The sequence below is a fragment of the Plecotus auritus genome (assembly GCF_963455305.1).
Source record: "Plecotus auritus genome assembly, chromosome: 9".
Lineage (NCBI taxonomy): Eukaryota > Metazoa > Chordata > Mammalia > Chiroptera > Vespertilionidae > Plecotus > Plecotus auritus.
Window position 1 is genome coordinate 132,956,455 of NC_137783.1, and position 19,975 is coordinate 132,976,429.

At 37.0% G+C, this 19,975-nt stretch overlaps 1 protein-coding gene across 2 annotated transcripts in view; it reads right to left on the bottom strand.

The window, feature by feature from the left end:
* The window catches only part of LOC308257537 (doublecortin domain-containing protein 1-like), a gene marked incomplete at its 5' end in the record, with an annotated part of 130,027 nt that overhangs the window by 49,201 nt on the left and 60,851 nt on the right, over positions 1–19,975 (bottom strand). For both annotated transcript variants that reach the window (XM_080687425.1, XM_080687424.1), the window contains 6 exons: positions 833–991; positions 5,379–5,538; positions 7,389–7,524; positions 9,397–9,496; positions 11,781–11,879; positions 15,037–15,218. In XM_080687425.1, the coding sequence (XP_080543551.1) occupies positions 833–991; positions 5,379–5,538; positions 7,389–7,524; positions 9,397–9,496; positions 11,781–11,879; positions 15,037–15,218 (836 nt within the window). The remainder of the gene's footprint in view (positions 1–832; positions 992–5,378; positions 5,539–7,388; positions 7,525–9,396; positions 9,497–11,780; positions 11,880–15,036; positions 15,219–19,975) is intronic.

Consider the following 19,975-nt stretch of genomic DNA (forward strand, 5'->3'; position numbering starts at 1 on the left):
GAGAAAAATAAAGGAGTTCTGTTTAAACCATGAGTGTTTCTATTCTCTATCTAGACTCCTGGCAAATAGAACATAATTCTCCAAGTTTTTCAATTTTTCCTAACAACTCATACTCATAACAACTCAATATAATATAAAATAATAATATGCAAATAAGTTAATTTAAAGGAATCTCTTACTAAGGCTCTTAAGGGATTAAGTAAGCTTATTAAACATACTAAACATCATAATGCATTGGCAATTAAATTAATTTATAAACATCTATTAAGGCTAATAGATGTTTATATTAATAGACTGATATAAACATTTATTAGTGTATAGTACATAGACTAATGCTAAATGTTTAAGTGCCCAAACTATTTAATACATATAAGCTGCTATAATGTTAAACAAATATCTAAAGATGATAGATTGCTGTCATTTCACTGGGCACTGACCAGAAAATAATAAAATTAAAAAAAGAGGAAATTGCATTTTACTAATTTCTTAAAGACATCAGGGCATCTTACATATTAATGCATAAGTTCATTCACACATTTATTCAACAAATATACAAGCTCTGTGCTAACTTCTCAGGAGGCAAAGATGGATGAGCTTTAACAGAAAAGACACACCAGTGAAAATAAATTATATTATTTAGCTGATGTGCGAAGGACCTTCCCATCAGTACTTGCAAATACTTCAGTCAAAAACACAAGGAAGACAAAAATGTATACATTGATGTAAATAGCAGCTAACAGTAATGCAAATCCTTAGGAATATTCTTGTCCCAAAGTGAGAAAATCTAAGACCAGCTAGATATCTCTATAAGGAATCCATTGAAACTTTTTACCTGTATTTTCTCTGTGGTTCCACATTTTCTAAGATTTCTTCTTGCATCTTCTTTGGAAAACGGTCACCCTCGTCAGAGATATGAGAAGGTTCCTGCCAGGCATACTTGAAAGGCGAGTGGCGCGCCTTCATTCGGAGATGGGCTTTGGCATGTGAATCTCTATTGAGGTTCACAAACAAACACAAGTCTAAGAATTTGGATTCATACTCCCAGAATTTTCTCTGAGGCATATTCTGATCGCATCCTGAAGGACACTGACAGGTCTGTAAATCATATTTCCATCGTGATGCCTAACATTGCAAATCCATATACTACTAATACATAATTTAGATCTTTTAATATAAAATTGCAAATAAAATTCCTTTATCACATAATAAACAGCATTCATCTTTGTTAGGTTTACTCAGAAAAAAAATAGACCATGTATTATGTTTCAAAAATTATAAGACTAAGACTACTTAGTAGTTTAAGAAATTCCTAACAGACATGTATGGAGAATCCTTGTACCCATCCTGTAAGTGGGTCATATTTCTGTCTGTAACAGTACAGCTAGATTGTTGGGTTTCATAAAGTTTATTCATTAGACAACGTTAACGGAATCTTAATTAACTTAACTTTTCCACTCAATAGAGGAATCTAGGGAGACTCAAATAGTCTTGGCACTAATACTGCCAGCTTCTGATAGAGAATAATGTACTAAAACACTCAGAGTAAATAGTCATCATTGGAATAACTGTGCCTGCCTTCTGGCTTCTTAAGACGAAGATGAGCACAGAAGCATAGCCACCACACAGATCTGTATACACTGAGTGGCCAGATTATTATGATCTCTGAACGCATAATAATCTGGCCACTCAGTGCATATTCTATATAATAAAAGACTAATATGTAAATTGTCCTCTCGACCAGGAGTTTGACCAGAACGCAGGCCGGCCAACCGCCCATGTTCCCACCCCCCCACCCCCCCCCCCGGCCAGGCTGGCCAGACCCTACCCATGCACGAATTCATGCACCGGGCCTCTAACATATATATATATACACACACACACATACACACACACACACACACACACACACACACACACTGAGCAGTCAGATTATTATGCGTTCAGAGATCATAATAAACTGGCCACTCAGTGTATATCTAGTTCCAGGCCACACTGTTCAGCGCACTTTTGCCTTCCGTGGGATCATGACACAGTATGAGAACTGCTCATCTGAAAGCAGGATAAATATATAGGCAAAGCAGCAAGCATATTTCAGCACTGTAAATATGCATATGTAAAAATCAAACTCTCTAGGATAGGCTGTGACCACCAAGGTCTGGTGGTACTTTGATGTAACTGTAAGCAATATCAAATTACCAAAATCTTCAGGGACAACTCCTGTGTCAGCAGAACAGACCATACACTTTTCCAGTGTAACAAAAGTATGACATGTGGGTATGAAATTGGTGAGTTCAGAACAGCAGCACAAGCTGCTTCTCAAATGAAAACTCTTAGTAACTGTTAAAAAACAACAGTGCCATCTTGTGTTGAAAATTAAAAGAAAACAAAACAAAACAGCTTTCCCATGAACTCCATTTCTTTGAGGAAAAGAGGGAGGAAAAGGTCATTTTTAGTTTTAACACATTTAGTAGTGTGTAAACAATATTCTTCCTCCAAATCCAGATGTTTCATTTTTTAACTTGGACTTTATCTATATGCTCTTGGGTTTCCAGACAAATGAAGTAGAATCAAGTCAATTTTAAAACAGTCATTTTAAAATCCATCTGGCTATATTAATTCATTCATTTGTCTATCCATTCATTCATAAAACTAATTAGTCATTATTAGTTATTCATGTCTTTAACTAATATTTATTGAATATTTACTATATGATAGCTGCAGAGTTCTAAGTGTCAGAATATAGTGGTAAACAAAACATAATTTATCAGAGTTCATGGAGCTTACATTCTAGTGGAGAGCAGAGAGATAAGAAAATGAATAAATAAACAAGATAAGTGCCGTAAGTGGAATAACACAGAATATTGTGATACAAATTGGTTGGGGTGGGGTCTAGTTTAGGAATGGACTCAGAGAAGGCTCCTCTGAGAGATGATGTTTGAGTTGAGACCTGGACAATGGGAAGGAGTCAGCCATGTGAGGATCTGGAGGGAGAGCATTCCAGGCAGAGAAAAGAACAAATGGAAAGTCTCTGAAGCAAGAATATGTTTGTCTCATTTGAGGAACAGAGACACTGGTGTGACAGATATGCAGTGAGTAAGGGAGAAGGTAGTAGGAGAGGAAGCTTACCAGGAGGGCAGGGCCTGCCTGCAGTACAGCAAGGAAGAGGGAAGGTGTCCCCACCCCAATCCCAGTGCCAGGCTCTGAAAGCCTTTTCTTCCATAAGGCATCACAGCAGAGGTCAGTGCTCCCACAGTTTCTCTTTCACTGTGCTTCTCACCATTTTTACCAGAAATCTTTGTACAGAACCCATCTATCAAAAAGGTTCCTTCCAGATTTGTGGCCCAGTCTCTTGCTTTATGGATGTCCTTTCTTAAGCCATCCTACTTCCCAAATAAGTGAAAACTGCCAACCAAACATGTCTAAGGAAGTCTAGGGAAATCTTACAGTGACTTTCTAATGTAAGATGATTTAAAATTGACTCATTGAAAATAGTTCAGAGAACCAATGAAAGTTAGTCTGGAAAAAAGATAACCCAGTGGGCTAATGATGGGGAGCTTTGAATATTTTAAGGACTTTTAAGTAGAAGAGGAATAGGGATACAGAAGAAATCATAGGGTGAAGATGCTTCAAATAATGATTTCAGCATTAAAATGGGCTGCCTTGTGAAATAGTGATGTCCCTGTTATTAGGAGTATTCAAGAAGACTGTATCAAAAGGGCCTGCCTGGAATGTCCAAGAGACTCCTAGATTATATTTTGAGTGGACTCCATCACTTCTACCTCAAAAACTCCAAGCCTGATGAAATCTATGAATCAGAACACTGTCAATGTTTGTTCTCAAAGATGTTCTTTTTCTTAGTTTCTCTTCATTTTTTTCCAAATGTAGTCTAATAACTCAGAGGCCAGATAAAACATTTTTTAGAAGAAGAATGAAAGGGGCATTGGAAAAGTTTGTGGTCAGTTCCCTAACCATTGAGTAAGATGCCATGTAGGTCAAATCATTCTCTTTGACAAAGGCTTTCTGGTGTCTCTGTTGGTATAGGACAGTGGTCGGCAAACTGCGGCTCACGAGCCACATGCGGCTCTTTGGCCCCTTGAATGTGGCTCTTCCACAAAATACCACAGCCTGGGCGAGTCTATTTTGAAGAAGTGGCATTAGAAGAAGTTTAAGTTTAAAAAAATTGGCTCTCAAAAGAAATTTCAATCGTTGTACTGTTGATATTTGGCTCTGTTGACTAATGAGTTTGCCAACCACTGGTATAGGATTTTGGACCAGATGACTCACTCATCAAAATCTGAAAGTTTGAACCCTAAAATAAAAGTTGATATTCTTATAATTAAGGACAGAAACAGTATTTTTAGAGCTTATAACAATTATATATAAATTAATTTTCACAATTACTGCAATGGCAATAGATCAACTATTTGTGGTTTTATGATTTGAAAACTCAATCGTTTATTTACTCAATAATGATTAAAGTCAGTTTACCCTGCTCTTCACAAAAGACAGAGGTTTTTCCCTCAAGGAATTCCCAGGTTGGTGGCTGTTTACGTGGTAAGGGGGTGGGGGGTGTGGAATCTTGCTATCTATGATCTATGATCATTGCTATAATTGATTTTAATGATGAAAAATTATTCCATGGATGAAGACAGGGCAAGTCAAGACACTTCAGGTGGAGAGAAAGGAATGTAGCTCAGAGCATGCCACGTTCAGGTGACAGCTTGTAGCTGCTGAGCTGGATGGTGGAGTTCATGTGGCAGGAAGAAAAAAAGGTAGAGTGAGGCAGGCATGGGGGTGCCAAGGATGGTCAATGACAGGCCTGGACCAGGGTCAGAAGGGTGCAGGATTCCAGACTAAATATTTTTTCTGTCTGCACAGGTAGCCATTAAAGAATTGTACAAAAAGGATTGTGTTTTAGAAAGATAGTTGTCCACAGATAGAATTTCAGGTGAATTGAAAGGAGATGATTGTGGAGATGAGCCCCATCAGAAAGCCATTTCAGAGTCCAGGATGGTAGCTATACATTAACATGCACCCAACTTGAAACTACATTAGGGAGGAAGCATACCTAAGGTCCACATTTATGGAAACAAAACATGATGGATTCTTCAAATAAATGTCTGCGAGTCTAATATTCGAGTCTTTAAAAAATAGTGGCATTATGACAAAACGACTGAAAGTAGATCATTGTGATGGTAGACCTGTGAAGCTCCAGCACTATCCCTCTGCCAGGAAACTGATTCAGTATGAGCGCTTCACCTGACATCCATTTCACACACTTGGCATGGGTTCCCTACTGGGCTCTGTGCTGTTATCAGGCTAATGAGCTGAGTTCAAATACTAAGCAGGCAGCTTTTCTGGCCACACTGATCACTTACAGAGTTTTACTGAGAGCACTTCCCGTTGTTAAAGCATTTTTTTGCATTTGCTCTTCCTCTGGCTCTATAATTTGCTTCTCTTCTCCAGAAGTTGCTACGGGCTTACACACAGCAAGCTTGGCTCCAGACACAATGTCACTTTGGACTTCTAAAACTAGAGCTGAGCAGAAATGCACGCATTGCAAGGACAGGTTAGTTATAATTGTAGAGAACTGGGAATTTGAAAGCACATGCTAAAAAATACAAATGTAGAAAATTTCCAGCTATTCGGTATAAATACATAAGAGTAACTGATAATTGCTTTTTAGCGAATACATTGGGTTTCTACTCGATTTAATTTTGTAGATTCTTTCCTCTAAAGATATTCTTAGTCAAAAACACTAACACTAAGTTTTTCCAAAAACAATGAAGTTGTTGTACGTTCTATTTAAATGGGCTACATTATTATATATATGTCTCTAAATCAGTGGTTCTCAACCTTTCTAATGCCGCGACCCTTTAATACAGTTCCTCCGATGGTCTTAGGCGACCCTGCTAGCGGTTCTCAACCTGTGGGTCACGACCCACAGGTTGAGAACCGCTGCTGTAGAGCCTAAGACCATCGGAAAACACAGATATTTACATTACGATTCATTAACAGTAGCAAAATTACAGTTATGAAGTAGCAACGAAAATAATTTTATGGTTGGGGGTCACCACAACATGAGCAACTGTATTAAAGGGTTGCGGCATTAGAAAGGTTGAGAACCACTGCAATCATTCTGTAGAGACACAAATTCTTCAGTGAATGTCCCCAAGGCTTTGAAACACACATGCAAAGCTTACTGTACAGTGTTCAAGATATGCAAGAGGGTAATGTTTTTAATTATATTAATAATTCTTGCCATTCTATATATAGAACCTTTGTCCTGGTGCCTGAGGCAGCCTTAACGAATGAGGAAGACCATGAGGAGATGAGAAATGCTACAAGAGGACAAGGATTGTTTTGACTTTCAAGCAGAGCATAAGTCAATGACTATGCAAGTCAGGATGACACTGTCTTGATTTAAGATCTTTCCAAAGGCCTTCAACTCCCATTTAGCATATCAAAGGTTTGACCTTTCTCAGGGTTGACCTGGAAAAAGCAACTGTTTCTGGGCCTGAGGTGAGAAGAGTAAGAGGAGAAAGGCAGAAACCCAGCATGAGGGATCATGTTCCCCTACAGCCTTCACTCTAGGCATCTGAGCTTCACCAAGGGAGTCCTGTGCACACTGCTCATTTTAGGACACTGTGGCAGTTACCCTTGAAGCAGCCTTCAACAAGCCATTTAAATCTGACTGTGGAAATGGTTTCTGGGAGGTGCAGCTGTGCCCCAGGATTTGCTGACAACCCTACTGAGCGCTTTCCAGAAGAGGTTGCCCAATGAAGGTCAAGGGGTCTTATAGCAAAGACTTACAGAGATGACTACCCAACAACAGCCAGCTTCCAAGGGCCAGGGGAACCAGGAGAGGGGCTAGGCAGGCAGGAAGTAGCACCCACCCAAAGCACTGTCTGAGCCAAAAGAACGGGACACCATCACCCAGCCATGGACTTTAGCCAGCAGGGCCCAGAGAGCAAGAGGATCTGCACCCCAAATTCTTTCTTCCATCCTAGAGAGGAACTAAAGTGAGACTGGAACCTGGTAAATCTGGAAGTCCCATCCCCGCCCTGAAGGACTATTTAAAGTAATGTATGGGATAAAATTTAAACCTGACTGAACATTTGTCTTGTCCTTGGTAGGGGTGCATGAGGCTTACAAAGAAGACCAATGTGTTAAAGACAAAATAAATTATGTTCTCTTTGCACAACCAAAGTGCAGTGTGAATGAAAATGTGCAGCTCTGTTAAATATAAAAATTAGTCTAAAGTGCTAAACAGCAAGGTGCAGGATGAAATACAACCTATATAAGCAAACTAATTTTTTTTTAAAAAGCACTATCATGAAGTATTTATTCTGGCTGTATACATTAAGGTAAATAAATCCAGAGCTTACCCTCTGTCTTACGTGTACTGCAGAAGGCTTGAATTTTAGAAATGTCTGATGCTAAATTCCTCAGGAAGAGTTGCTTCTTTTGATGAGCAATGGACAGGTCAGGATTGATCCAATGTTCCCCACATGAAACGTACACCTATCGAAGCAATGAGCCTCTGATCCCATATGCAACTGCTCACAGCAGCATATGTGCAGTAGCCAAGACTGAAAACAATCAAAACTTCCTACAATAGGTGAGTAGTTAAACTGTGGCACCATGGAATAGTACTCAGCAATGAAAAAGGCACAGACTATTGATAAGGGCAACAACTTTGATGGATCTCAAGTTTTGTATAAAAAAAGTGCTTCATGCTATCTTTGCAACTTCTTGTGAATCTATAATTATTTCAAAATAAAAAGTGTTTTAAAATAATTTTGAAAAGAAGGAGAAAAAGTAGAGAAGGAAGGCAGGGAGGAAGGAGAGTGAGAGGGAAGGAGGAAAGGAGAGGAGGGGGGTAGGTAGGTGTAAATCAGGGCTTTGCAAAAAATATGACTGAGACCCAAATCTGGTCTGCTGCGTGTTTTTAAATAAAGTTTTATTGGAACACAGCTATGCCCATTCATTTACATGCTGTCTGTGGCTGCATTTGTGCTATAAAGGCAGAGTTTCAATAGAGACTATACAGTCTATAATATATACCATCTGACCCTTTACAGAAAAAGTTTGATGACCACTGATGTAAATGAACTTGCAGTATATGCACCAAAATGTTAAGGGGGATAGTTCTAGGTACTAGATTATGAATGATACTTTTTCTTTTTCATTTTGCTTATATGTATTTCATAAATGTCCTTACATAAGTACATATTTCTTTGAAGTGAAAAAAAAAGAGAGAACTATTTCTATATGTTGAGAAAGATTCAGTAAGAGAACAAGGGAGCCTAATTCTGCCTGTTTGAAGCCACTCACTGATCATCACTCACATACTCTGTATGAGGATTCAGGAAAAACTCTCAAAATTTTCTTTTTGAACAACAGATTTCTTTTCCCTCTTATGGACATACCTAATCATGTAACTGCTCATGTTTAATCTTCATGTTGGCTGTACAGAGCAGTGACAGGTTCACTTCTAGCAAAAATACAGGCTCTTATAACAATCACTCCTGGCTCCACCTGACCCTCCTACACTTACAAGTTCCTTTGCCCTGGTGGCCTCATCTACTTGTCTTTAAATTAAATTTATCTACATTAAGTTCTTTCTTAACTAGCACAGTAACTGTAGCAAATTATAGCTGTAGCATTAGAATTCAAAAAAAGGCCTGCCAGTCTCCAAGAACAATGGACTCCTCTCTCTCATGCTGCCTCAGAGACTGGTCATTGATATTTCTGTTTGAAACTCTCTTGAAGCGTCTTCACATTCAGAGCCTGAACTGAGTTCTGATAATATGGTGAGAGCTTGGTTTTCTGTTCAAAGAATTTCAGGCATCAGCCAACGCAAGTTTTCTTTTCAAATTTGAGACCTCCAATTCCATAAATGGGAGCCAAGGCTGGGCTGCTAACATCCCTCTCAGCCTTCTCCAGCCACCCAAATTGAGTGTGCGAAAATCTAGATATAATTTTTTTTCTGAAAAGGTAATATTATCATTAAGTAATAAATCATTAAACAACTACATTTTGAAGGCTCCCCCCCCCAAAAAAAAGAGAGAGAACCTATTTCCTTTAGAGTAGGATAGAAACCACAAACAGTTAATAATTTGGTCTTCTCCTTATTTACAAAATGCGAGCATCCATCTCATAGGGTTGTGGTGAGCTTAAATGAATTAATTCATATACGACCCTGAAAATCATGCCTGACACATAGTAAGCTCTCGACAGCTATTAGTGTTCATCTCTGACGGTTGGTGAGTTATGATAATTCTGAGGGGGAAAACAAGAGGAAAGAGGGTAAATGTTTGAAGTCTTATATTTTAAAACATTTTAAATATTATTCATATATGAATATTTCCAGTTTCTCATTCACGTCTTTACCAGTTCATCTCTTTGAAGGTCTTTTACAGAAAAGATTTCCTTCCCCTTTTCATTGAACAACCTCCGAGCTGCAGAAGGTAAATGTAAAACTTCAGTACACCTGCAATAAGAGACACAAAAATTGACCTTGCATACAGACAGCTTCCAGCAGAGAAGAGAGGACATAAAAGGAATCAAGGGCTGGATCCTTCATGACAACTCCCTCAGCAGTATTGTATGTGTCGAGAGCCTGGCTCTGCAATCCATCAGACCCCTGTGAGTCTCGTTCTCCCTTTCTGAGGTGTGGGACATGGGCATTATTTAAAATCTCTAGGCCCAAACCACTTACTTTCCAGGGTTGTTATGAGGATGACCAGTTGATTTTAAAAAGTGCTGAGTCTAGTGTCAATCATGATCAATAAACAGGTAAACATATCATTGTTGACTTCTTATTTCTCAATATGCCCCACACTTTCCCATTTTCTTGCTCTTCCTTCTATCTAAGTCACCTTCCTTAGCTTTTTCTGTTGAAGTCTACTCTTTCTCCAAAGCCTCCAAAGTCACATTCATTATCAAGCGATTCCTCATCCCCCTTCTCCAGAAGCGATCTCTATAGTCCTTTAACTTCTTTTGAAATATAATTTTTTTTTGCTTGGTTAAACATTAAATAGTGATCCCACCCCCCCCCCCATCCCCTCACCACCCCCCCCCTCCCACTCCCGAGCTCCTGGAAGCAAGCACTGGGCCAGCCCTGTGGATATCAAGATAAATGATCAGCTTCCCTGTTCCCTGAGGAGTTTCCTCCCTAGTCAGGGGGAGAGACAGGTCAGCAACTGACGTGTAATATGAAGCAGTGGGTGCTGTAATGGGCACCTGGCCAGGATCCTGTGAGAACACGGAGGAAACAAGGTAAATTTCTCCAGGGAGCCTTGTCTAAGGAAGCAACATTTGGGTTGGGCCTTGACAGATGAATAGGCATTCATCAAGGAGGGTTATGACCTAGAGAAGATAAGTTTTTTTATGTCTGGAGCTGAGTATATGGACAGGAGGAAGAGCCAGATAAAGCTGGAAAAGAAAAAAGGAACTGATTGAAAGCATTTAGGTTGCCAAATTAATGAACTTGGCCTCTATTCCATTAACAGCAGGAAGTCATTGAAGGCATCAGAGCAGAGGTGTGGTGTCATCAGATCTGCTTTTTTAGGAAGTTATATATCAGAAAGGTGAAAGATGGACTGGAGGCTGGAGAGGCTGGAATCTATATAGCCAGCTTAGGTTAGAGGTAAAGAGGCAGAATTGTGGGAAAGAGGAAGTAGAGCTAAAATCAATTCCTTTTACTCTTAATCCAATGGTCTTTCCAATATTCCATGTTTCCACAACATTAGGTATCAACAAAAATATTCTATATCAATTATTTTTAAATGGGCTGTTATGCTATTAGATCTTTCTTAGGCTTTATAAATGAAAGAACCACCAACAAAAGACTCTCAAAACTGTCTTGTATGAATCCTATATAATAAAAGCATAATATGCAAATCAACCGAACTGCCAAATAGTGGAATGACCACCCAGAAGACCATCTGGACAACCATCCGGGACCACACTATGACACCCACTGGCGCCAGGCCAGCCAAGGTGGGTGCAATGCAATTGATTGGTCAGGGGCTGGCCAATGCCCCATGACCACCCCACAGAGGGAGGCCCAGGCCACCGACGGGCAGGCTGAGGCGGGTGAGCAGGGCCTCCCTCTGCGAGGGAAGCCTGGGTCCCGGGTGCCGGAGGGAAGCCAGTGGCAGCAGCCAGGGGAAGGAAGGCCTACTCTTGCACGGATTTCGTGCATTGGGCCTCTAGTTATTAAATAACTAAAGAATAGCATAAGTTCCCTTAAATTCAGTAAGACTGCCTCTTTAAATTCAACAAGACATATTTTGCAAAAAAATTTAAGTGCTCAACCTTGAAAAGTTACCAAGTTCTGTGGGAACAATTTTTGTTTTGGTAGGAATAGATTGACCAAAAGAAAATTACAACATTTCACAAATATGTTAGTGACATATAAAAATGGATTTAAATTAGCTAACTACCCTACCCTCAATTCAACTATAAACCAAAGAAAAATGCTGTAAAACTATGAAATATATTTTTTTAAGTGGGTATAATTTATATTTACAAAGTTGATAGTTCAAAAGCTAGGGGAAATTGCCTTGAAATTTGGGGAAAATGTATGAATTTCCATTGGTATCATAAACCCACACAGTTAATGTATTTCTATGTGTTAAAAATTCTAAAACTATTACATTAATAACTGTTTTCTTATGTAGGTACATATGTATGTTGTGTTCTGTGTAACACATAACCATTCAGGCATGTGAATGGAAAATACCATTGCATTTAGGATGGTAAGTGCTTACCTCTCCAAAAGTTGATGATATTCAGTCTGCTTTGTTTTGGTTTTAGAATATTTAGTGACATACTTTTTCACATTCTCTTTCATTTCAGTGTCAACATTTCTGAAACAAATGATCCAAGATTTGATTGATATGTCAGTATGTATTGCCAATTATCTTTCAACTAGTTTAAATATGTGAAAAAATCTTAAGGTTTTAATTTATCATAATTTGCCCTAAAATAATCTGCCTGTTTTTGAAAAAATAGGGTTTCAAAAACTATCACAATTAAATATTAAGCTTCATGACATTTATGCTATGAGTAACTTATATGAGAAAATGAATTTTTAATATTTTAATCCTCTCTATTAATGCTGATCTCTCCAAGATGTGAATTTTTCAAGTTTAAAGAAAATGCAGAGATGACATTTATTTTTTCTGGGATATTTTATTCATATGTTGTGTATGTTCATATGTTTATTCATATATTCTAGGCAATCAATCTAAACCTAAAAATTGTTACACAGAAAAAGAATGTTTAATTGGAATATACATCTTTTCAAACTTTCAAGTTAGAAAACTATTTTGTGTATTTTAAAAATCTCTACATTTTATTAAATGAAAGAAATAGTGGTCAAATGTAGTTGTTCATTGATTCATTAAAATAGTAATAAAATATAATTAACCATTACTTAATTTATTAATTAATTTTATTAAGCACTGGTTTAGGGGCTGTTGGGTTCCCTAAGCCATGTGGTGAATAAAGTGACTTGATACTCAACTGATCAGGACACACTGTTCCATAGCCACACCATAGCAGTGAGAACATATATGGATGAATAGTGTATTATCCTAGTTTTCTATCTCCTGGATGGAGTCATAAGTGGATAATCACAGAGTGATAGGAGCTATGGGGGTGGAAAGCAAGGAAGTACATAGCTAACGCAGGGATGGGGAGGAAGTGTGGAGTTCAGAGTCAACATCTAGCAATGAAGTACAAACTCATTCTCAGAAGGCCTTTATTATTAAGGCAGATGGAAGATGTTGGGGAATGGAGGGGGTTTAAAAGTAGAAATTGGGGGGAATGTTGATAAGAGATGCAGCTAGAGAAATGAGCAGGGATAGGTCATAAAGGACATAAAAGCTATACTAAGGAGCTTGAATGAGTCCAGGGATTATAACTTACTAATAACTTACTCACTGAAATTATCTAAAATATAAAATTTTACTTTATAAATTCAAATTGAGCCTTTCCTTTTACAATTTTTAAAATATCACTTACATTTTTTTCTTTGTTTAACTTTGTTTATAGTTCTAAGAGAAGCAATTCTCCTGTGACACAGAGATCACAATGGTCTTGCTTTATTTAAATCTGACAACCATCATCAAGACTATTTGCCAACATTCTGTTACTCACTAAGATAACCGTCAACTAAGTAAAGAACAAATGCTACTTGATCTCCCTTTGGCTTTGCAGATAGAGGAATCAACAAAAACAAGAACCAAAGCTCCTCAAACTGTCAAGAGTGAATTATTAAATAACTAAAGGAGATCATGTGATTGAAGCAGAATGTGGTTAAAATGGATCTGTATTTCATCTATAACCAGAGTTTGCTTTTAAAGACATGAAATAGCTCAACCCTCTTTCTTTTTATGAATAAGTTTCAGGATAATGCAAGCAATTTGCCCCTACATGTCATTTGCATTTATTTATTTTGTCTTGGATATATTAAAAGTAGCACAGCAAGGCTTCCACCTTGCACGACTCTGGGGTGCCATTCACATCAAATACAATGAAAACAGTGGCCACTGGAGCTGGACAACACAGCCTCCTGTAATGCCAGGCAAATCTCTTTCCATTGAATCTCCCTGTTACCAGACTTACATACAGCTCTGGGGGAAAATGCTATTGATGATCCTGTGGAAAACTTTCTGAATCAGCCAAGATAAATTAAACATATTTAGTAGAGTTTTAGAGTCAAGTGTATGCCAGTGTATTTTAATTATTTGGGAATAATTAATTCATGCAGTGAACAAAATGGACATTTGATTACCAGGACACACTGTTCCATGAACAAGGACAGCAGAGAGTTTCACAGACTCTCTGCTAGAAAAGCTGTCCAAATGAACAAATCTCTCAAATTATGTTTGGGTTACCTTACTGAATTATGCATTTTAAAACGTTAATGAGAAAAGACCAAATCTGTATACAATTTTGAGCCACAGTTAAAGATATAGAATAAGAAAGAAAGAAATATAGGAAGAGACAAAAATTATTTAACTTTGCATGCTAAAAGAAAAAAGTCATATCCTACTTTAAGGGCATTACCCTTACATTTTACATCTAGCAGAATGAGCTAATTACGAAATGTATGCGTCAAAGATTTCAATTTCAGGCTTGACTTTACTTTGAAGATTAATTTTTTACTTTATCGTCTTTACAAGGCAGTTCAGTGGACAGCCGATCTGAATATTACTCATTGTTCAGCGATGTATGAAGTATATTTAATCAATGTGAAGAAAGTTATATTAAACTATTATCAGCAGCCTCAACTATTCTAAACATCTCAAAAGAAAGGTCAAGAGGTAATATCACTGCTAATCATATGAGAAACAATGTGTTTAACTCATTCTTTATATCAGAGCTTTGTGCTGATCTATGATTCCTTTTGTCATAAAATATAAAGAAAATATAGCAGGCGATTTTTCTCCAATGCTGGAGAAATATTGGCTATTTGGGAAAATTTTATTCAAATCTCATAACATCAGCTAAAGTACAGATCAATGCTTTTCTATGATGAACTTTCAAAATGTTATTCCAAGTCAAGGATATAAAATTATATAAAGTTATATTTTGAGAACTATATTTATTTGTTAAATATGCCAAAGCTATAAATGTAAACAATTGTATATAATGACTTTAATAAGGAATTGTAAAAATATATTTAAGGAGCAATTTCAAATGAATTATTTCAAATTAATAAAACTAAAAAAATTGTTAATTCAAAATAGATATTGATATAAAATTTTTTTTCAGAACTATTCATTTCTAACTCATTATTTTATCCCATGCCTAGCCTAAATCAAGAGTTCAAGTGTTTCCTGACATAGAAACTAAATAAATCTGGATATCTATTTTCATCTCTAAATATCAACGTGGGAGCCCTTTTTAAGAAATAAACACAGAATTCTCTCAGAAAAACATCGGTAAGCAAGAAGACAAAAGTCTGTAGAAATTAGAAAGTGTACTTAATGAGAAAACTGAACAAGGTGTCCTTACTGCATTTTTCGCCCAGGTGATATATCTGGACTCATTATAACAAGCGCTCTGGTTTTATTCTTGTCTCCATTCCGCAGAACTCTGAGTCTTACGGTCACATCCTGCTCTCGTGACTTACAGATGGGTTTCTTCATGGAAGGACTGTTTGGAATAAGCAGTCCTTCTATTGGCCAATCAAACTCCTTTAGAAAGAAATGACAAAAAATTGATAATAAATAAGAGAATTACTTTAAGATATAAAGAAATGTAACACAATACTGATGCTTTTAATCTTTTATTCAAGTCTAATTAGTGTTTTGTGTGAATAAAGAGGAAGGATAGTAATTTTTTAAGTGTATGTCAAATCTATGTTGTGTTACAACAAGGAAGATTTATTCCCTTTCAGAGAAACATCATTCTAGTAAAATAGAACTGAATTAACTTGGAATGTTTTTGTTCATGTGTGAAATGTCTTTAATATGAGGAAAGTTAGAATGTGTGAAAAGTGGTTTTACAACCTGAGATAATATTATCTTAAACTAGACCTTTTTGGCAAAGAAGAATATATTTGGGGAACACTCCAAAAAACATAGCGAGATGATAAAACTTAAATTTCAGATGTTTCATTTGTAAAATTTAGTTAATTTGTATTCATTTATTCATACATACATTTATTTATTAATTCATGCATTATCCAAATATTGTTTACTATAATCCAGGCCCAGTGCTTAGACACTGGAAATAACTTGGAGAGAATTATGCTGAGTGAAATAAGCCAGTCAGAAAAAGACAAGTATCACATGATCTCACTTATATGTGGAATCTAATGAACAAAATAAACTGATGAACAAAATAGATCCAGAGACATAGAAGCATGGAATAGACTGGAATCTCAGAGGAGGGGGGGAAGTGAGGGGTGGGGAGAGATTAACCAAAGAACTGATATGCATATATGCATAGCCAATGGACACAGACAATAGAGGGGTGAAGGCCTGGGGTGGGGTGGAGGTTGAGTGGAAGGGGGAGTGGGGAAAATAGGGGACATCTGTAATAACATCAATAAAAAATAAACTTAAAATAAAATATTCACATTAAATAAACAACACTACGAACATGATAGGTTACTCTTCCCTGAGGAATTTCTAGTGGGTGCTCAGAAACTTAGCTAGAACTAAACTGGCAATTAAGTAGTGTAAGTATAATAGCAAGAGGGTATTATGAGGTGTGGTGAGACCACATGGAGAAGAACCTAACTCAGAAATGTCCTGTGACAGACCTGAAGCCTCAGCAGGACTAGTGCAGTAAAGGAGGGTAAGGTGATGGCCAGTGTATGTATCAGGTTGAGGATTAATAGAACATGATGTTTAGGGAAATAAAAGGAAGTAAGGATGGCTCCCAGGTTTGTAGTGTAGGCGACTTGGTATTGCCACTCACAGAAATAGAGGTTTGCGGAGGAAGAGTAAATGAGGAAAGGGATGATCAGAGGTGATGTTGGACAAGGTCCAAGTCCTTTCTTTCTCTTTTTTCTATCTGAATAAACAATTGTCCTGGCAGCAATTAAATCCCTATTAATCTGCAGTAACTATCTTGTAAAATATCACAATTCCATATAAGTATGGGTCTGTTTCTGTGTGTTTTACTCTCTTTAATTTATCAATTTATCTATCCCAGTACAGTACCATGCTGCCTTAATTATATTCGGTAAGTCTTGATATTTGGGAGGGCAAATACCCCCACCTTGTTATTCTTCTTTGGAAATTGGTTCTTGTTGGCCTTCACGCACATTTAAGAATTGGTTTGGTTAGTCTTTAAAGCCTGTTTGGGATATAAATACTCTGTAGCAGGTTAAGTAATTTCCTAACGGGTTACAAATACCCAAAGAAGGGGTAAGTCATGCTGAGCAGGCAAAATACTCAGATAATCACTACAGAGGAGGTCCTAGTGTCCAGGCTGTTTCCCACTGACAACACCTGTGGGTTGGAGAGATGTGCTGGCATGTCAGACCAATACAGACCAAGGCATCTGGTCTTTAGTTTATAAAAGGGGAGATCGTTTTTTAAAAGACTGGACAAAAAGTAATAATTTACTAACATAATCCCTTGAAAAAAATTGTTAGGATCTTGCAGTTATATTGAACAATCACATAGCTCAGAAAAATGTGTTGTGAATATATTATAAACAATATCTGAAAGTTGTGAAGATTAAATATTCTGAAACAGCATCTAATTATAATGCTCTAATTTGTGAGATGAATAAGTAAATAACATTAATTGCATGCAATTAGGAGAAAAGCAGTATAAATAAATGTTAAAAACTCATGAGTAGAGTGCTTTTTCCTTTATATTTTTAATATAAATATACATGTATTTATAATAGTGATATACAACAAGGCTAACTTATCACACTTTTAAGTAAGCAAAATTTGAGTTAATGAAGTTTTAATGTACTCATGACCTTGACTGAGCACCTATTGCCTGTATGGAAATTTAAATGCAAAAGGGCAGACAACATTAGATATGTGTCTATTATTATGAATGGAGCAACAAGGGGTCACTTTTCCTTACTTTTGTTACTGAGAAGAAACACAAAAGGTTATGACAAACTCATTGTGTATTTTCTTTTGAGCTTTTCTATTGTATAAAGGTTATACTTAGCATGTGGGATGGTGGAGGAGTGGCGTTGCACAACTCTTTAAGAAATAAGTTCAGGATTGACCTGTAACTCTTCTACAACAAAGATATTAAGCAATTGTGAGCAAATCAACATTTTAGACATGAAGCCAGGGTTGGATAGGTGGGAGAGAGAAGAAAACAGTCTTCTTACTAAAAACTGTCACATTGAAGCCTTGGTATAAAGTCGTTAATATTTCCCCCTCTCTTTTTTTCTGAACCATGGAAGGGAAAGGCAAGAGAAACAAAGACCTTTCTTCAAATGAGTCTGTGAGAACAGTCAGTTCATAGAGTTAGGATATAGAACTAAGATTTTTTTCAATATCCCACTCATGCTATAATTCTGATGAACTTAACAGAAGTGTGCCGTCTCAGCTACTAGTTATTTGTAGGTCCTTTCACTGCCTAAACTTGTCTCAGGGCAAGTGGTAACCATGCCAACATTGGTTTCAGCTCCACTGGAGCATCGCTGACTTCAGATGGAGTCTTTTGCTTTCCAGCCAGATGAAGGAAGCCCGAGATCTTCTCTTTTTAATATAAGATATCACAGAAACCCAATCAAAAGATTATCCTGGGTTTCAAAATTTTCTAAATGTATGCCATATCACTGGTAGTTCTTTCTTTCAGCTCCTGTAAATCGTGTTCTAGTGTTTAGGGAAATTTTCCTTGGTCCTTCATAGAAATAGAGAAATACAGTGTCAGGATAAGAAGGACAACAACAAAAAACATGGATTAACCGGACTGGAGTGCTATTTCCTCGCCCTCTGTTTTCTCTGTTGGAATTCTCACGTACCCATTCATTTCTTCAGTGGTCCTCTCTGTGTCCACACTACTGCAAGGCACAGCTGCATCGTCAGGAGGCCTTGCTGGGCCCTGGTGCTTCCTTACACGGGTGGTTCTGCCTTTTCTTTTTCCTCTCTCTCTCTCATAACTAAAGGCCTCTTTGAATCCAGCTCTTAACCAATGATCTAAATTCTTAGTCAAATTGGCCTTCATTCATCTATTTACTATCAATAAACAAATAGATTCTTTAATTTTCTCTCTTGGGCCTTTTCACATATCCTTTCTTGCCCTTCATAATTAGAGTTAATTATCATAATCTCGTAACAGATTAATCAAATGTGTGTTTTCAACTTTCTTTTTTTAACATGTGCTCCTACAAATGAATGTATTTTAATTTAGTAATTTAAAAATCACCATGCAGTCACTCATTCCAAAATATTAAGCCTCGTCGTACTTACTGTTTGTAATGATTTCATTCTGGAATATGAAAATACATTGCTCCTTACCTTTAAATGGTTAGAAGTAGAACTTCTCAATTTATAAGCTTTCCCCCAAAAGGTGAGAAAATAACCTGAGTTCCTAGAAATTATTCCAGTGAACGTCATCACAGACTAAGTAAAAAATAATTCATTAATCTTGTTTTTAGGAGGTTTTGGCATATTTAAAAAATACTGGTATCCTAAGACATATAACATGCTATTCACTCATAAAACAGTATCACTTGCCTTTTAGGATGATTAATAGTTAATCAAGAAGAGCATGAAATCAGTTCTCAGACCAGCTGTCACCACTGAGAGGCAAACAGTTTGGCATTAATGTAGTCTGAGTCATCACAAAAATAATTCGTGTTGTCCATACTTCCCTTGGTTTTTATTCTATTTCAATAGTTCTCATCCAGGAATGGACAGAAGGATTTGAGTCTCACTCAGGATAGTGTTTCTTAGATGGTTTTCTTAGTTTTCCTATTTGGACTTAATTTTCAGGCTCATTCAATCAGCCTGGCTAGCTTTCCTCATACTGACCTTATAACTGAATGAACAAATAGTCTTGTTTCTGGGACACCAAACTTCTTATGTGAGTTTCTTCTTTCTCCCTTATTTGACTTCTATTCACCAACTCTGCCTTCTTCCTTTCCAATTCCTTCCTTTGTGGCACATAGCCTATATTGTTTAAACTGTAAGCTCCATGAAGGTAGAGGCCATGTCTACCTCCTTCCTTGCTCTACCTGCATTGCTTACATATATAATAAATAATTATTAGATAAGTAGTAAAGTTGGAATATTAAAGTTATAATAAAATTAATACATATACCTACAGTGACCAAAGTGTTCTGAATCCCATCATATGTCACGTTTTTAATTGCAGTTTACTTAAACGGAAAGTCTTTTCCAAACAAAATATTTATTGTATTTAATTATACACTAATAAAAGTATCTTTTTGCTTACGAAATAGACTATGTGGCAATAGAATTGAAGAAAATATGGTTCCTTCAGATAAGATAGATTCA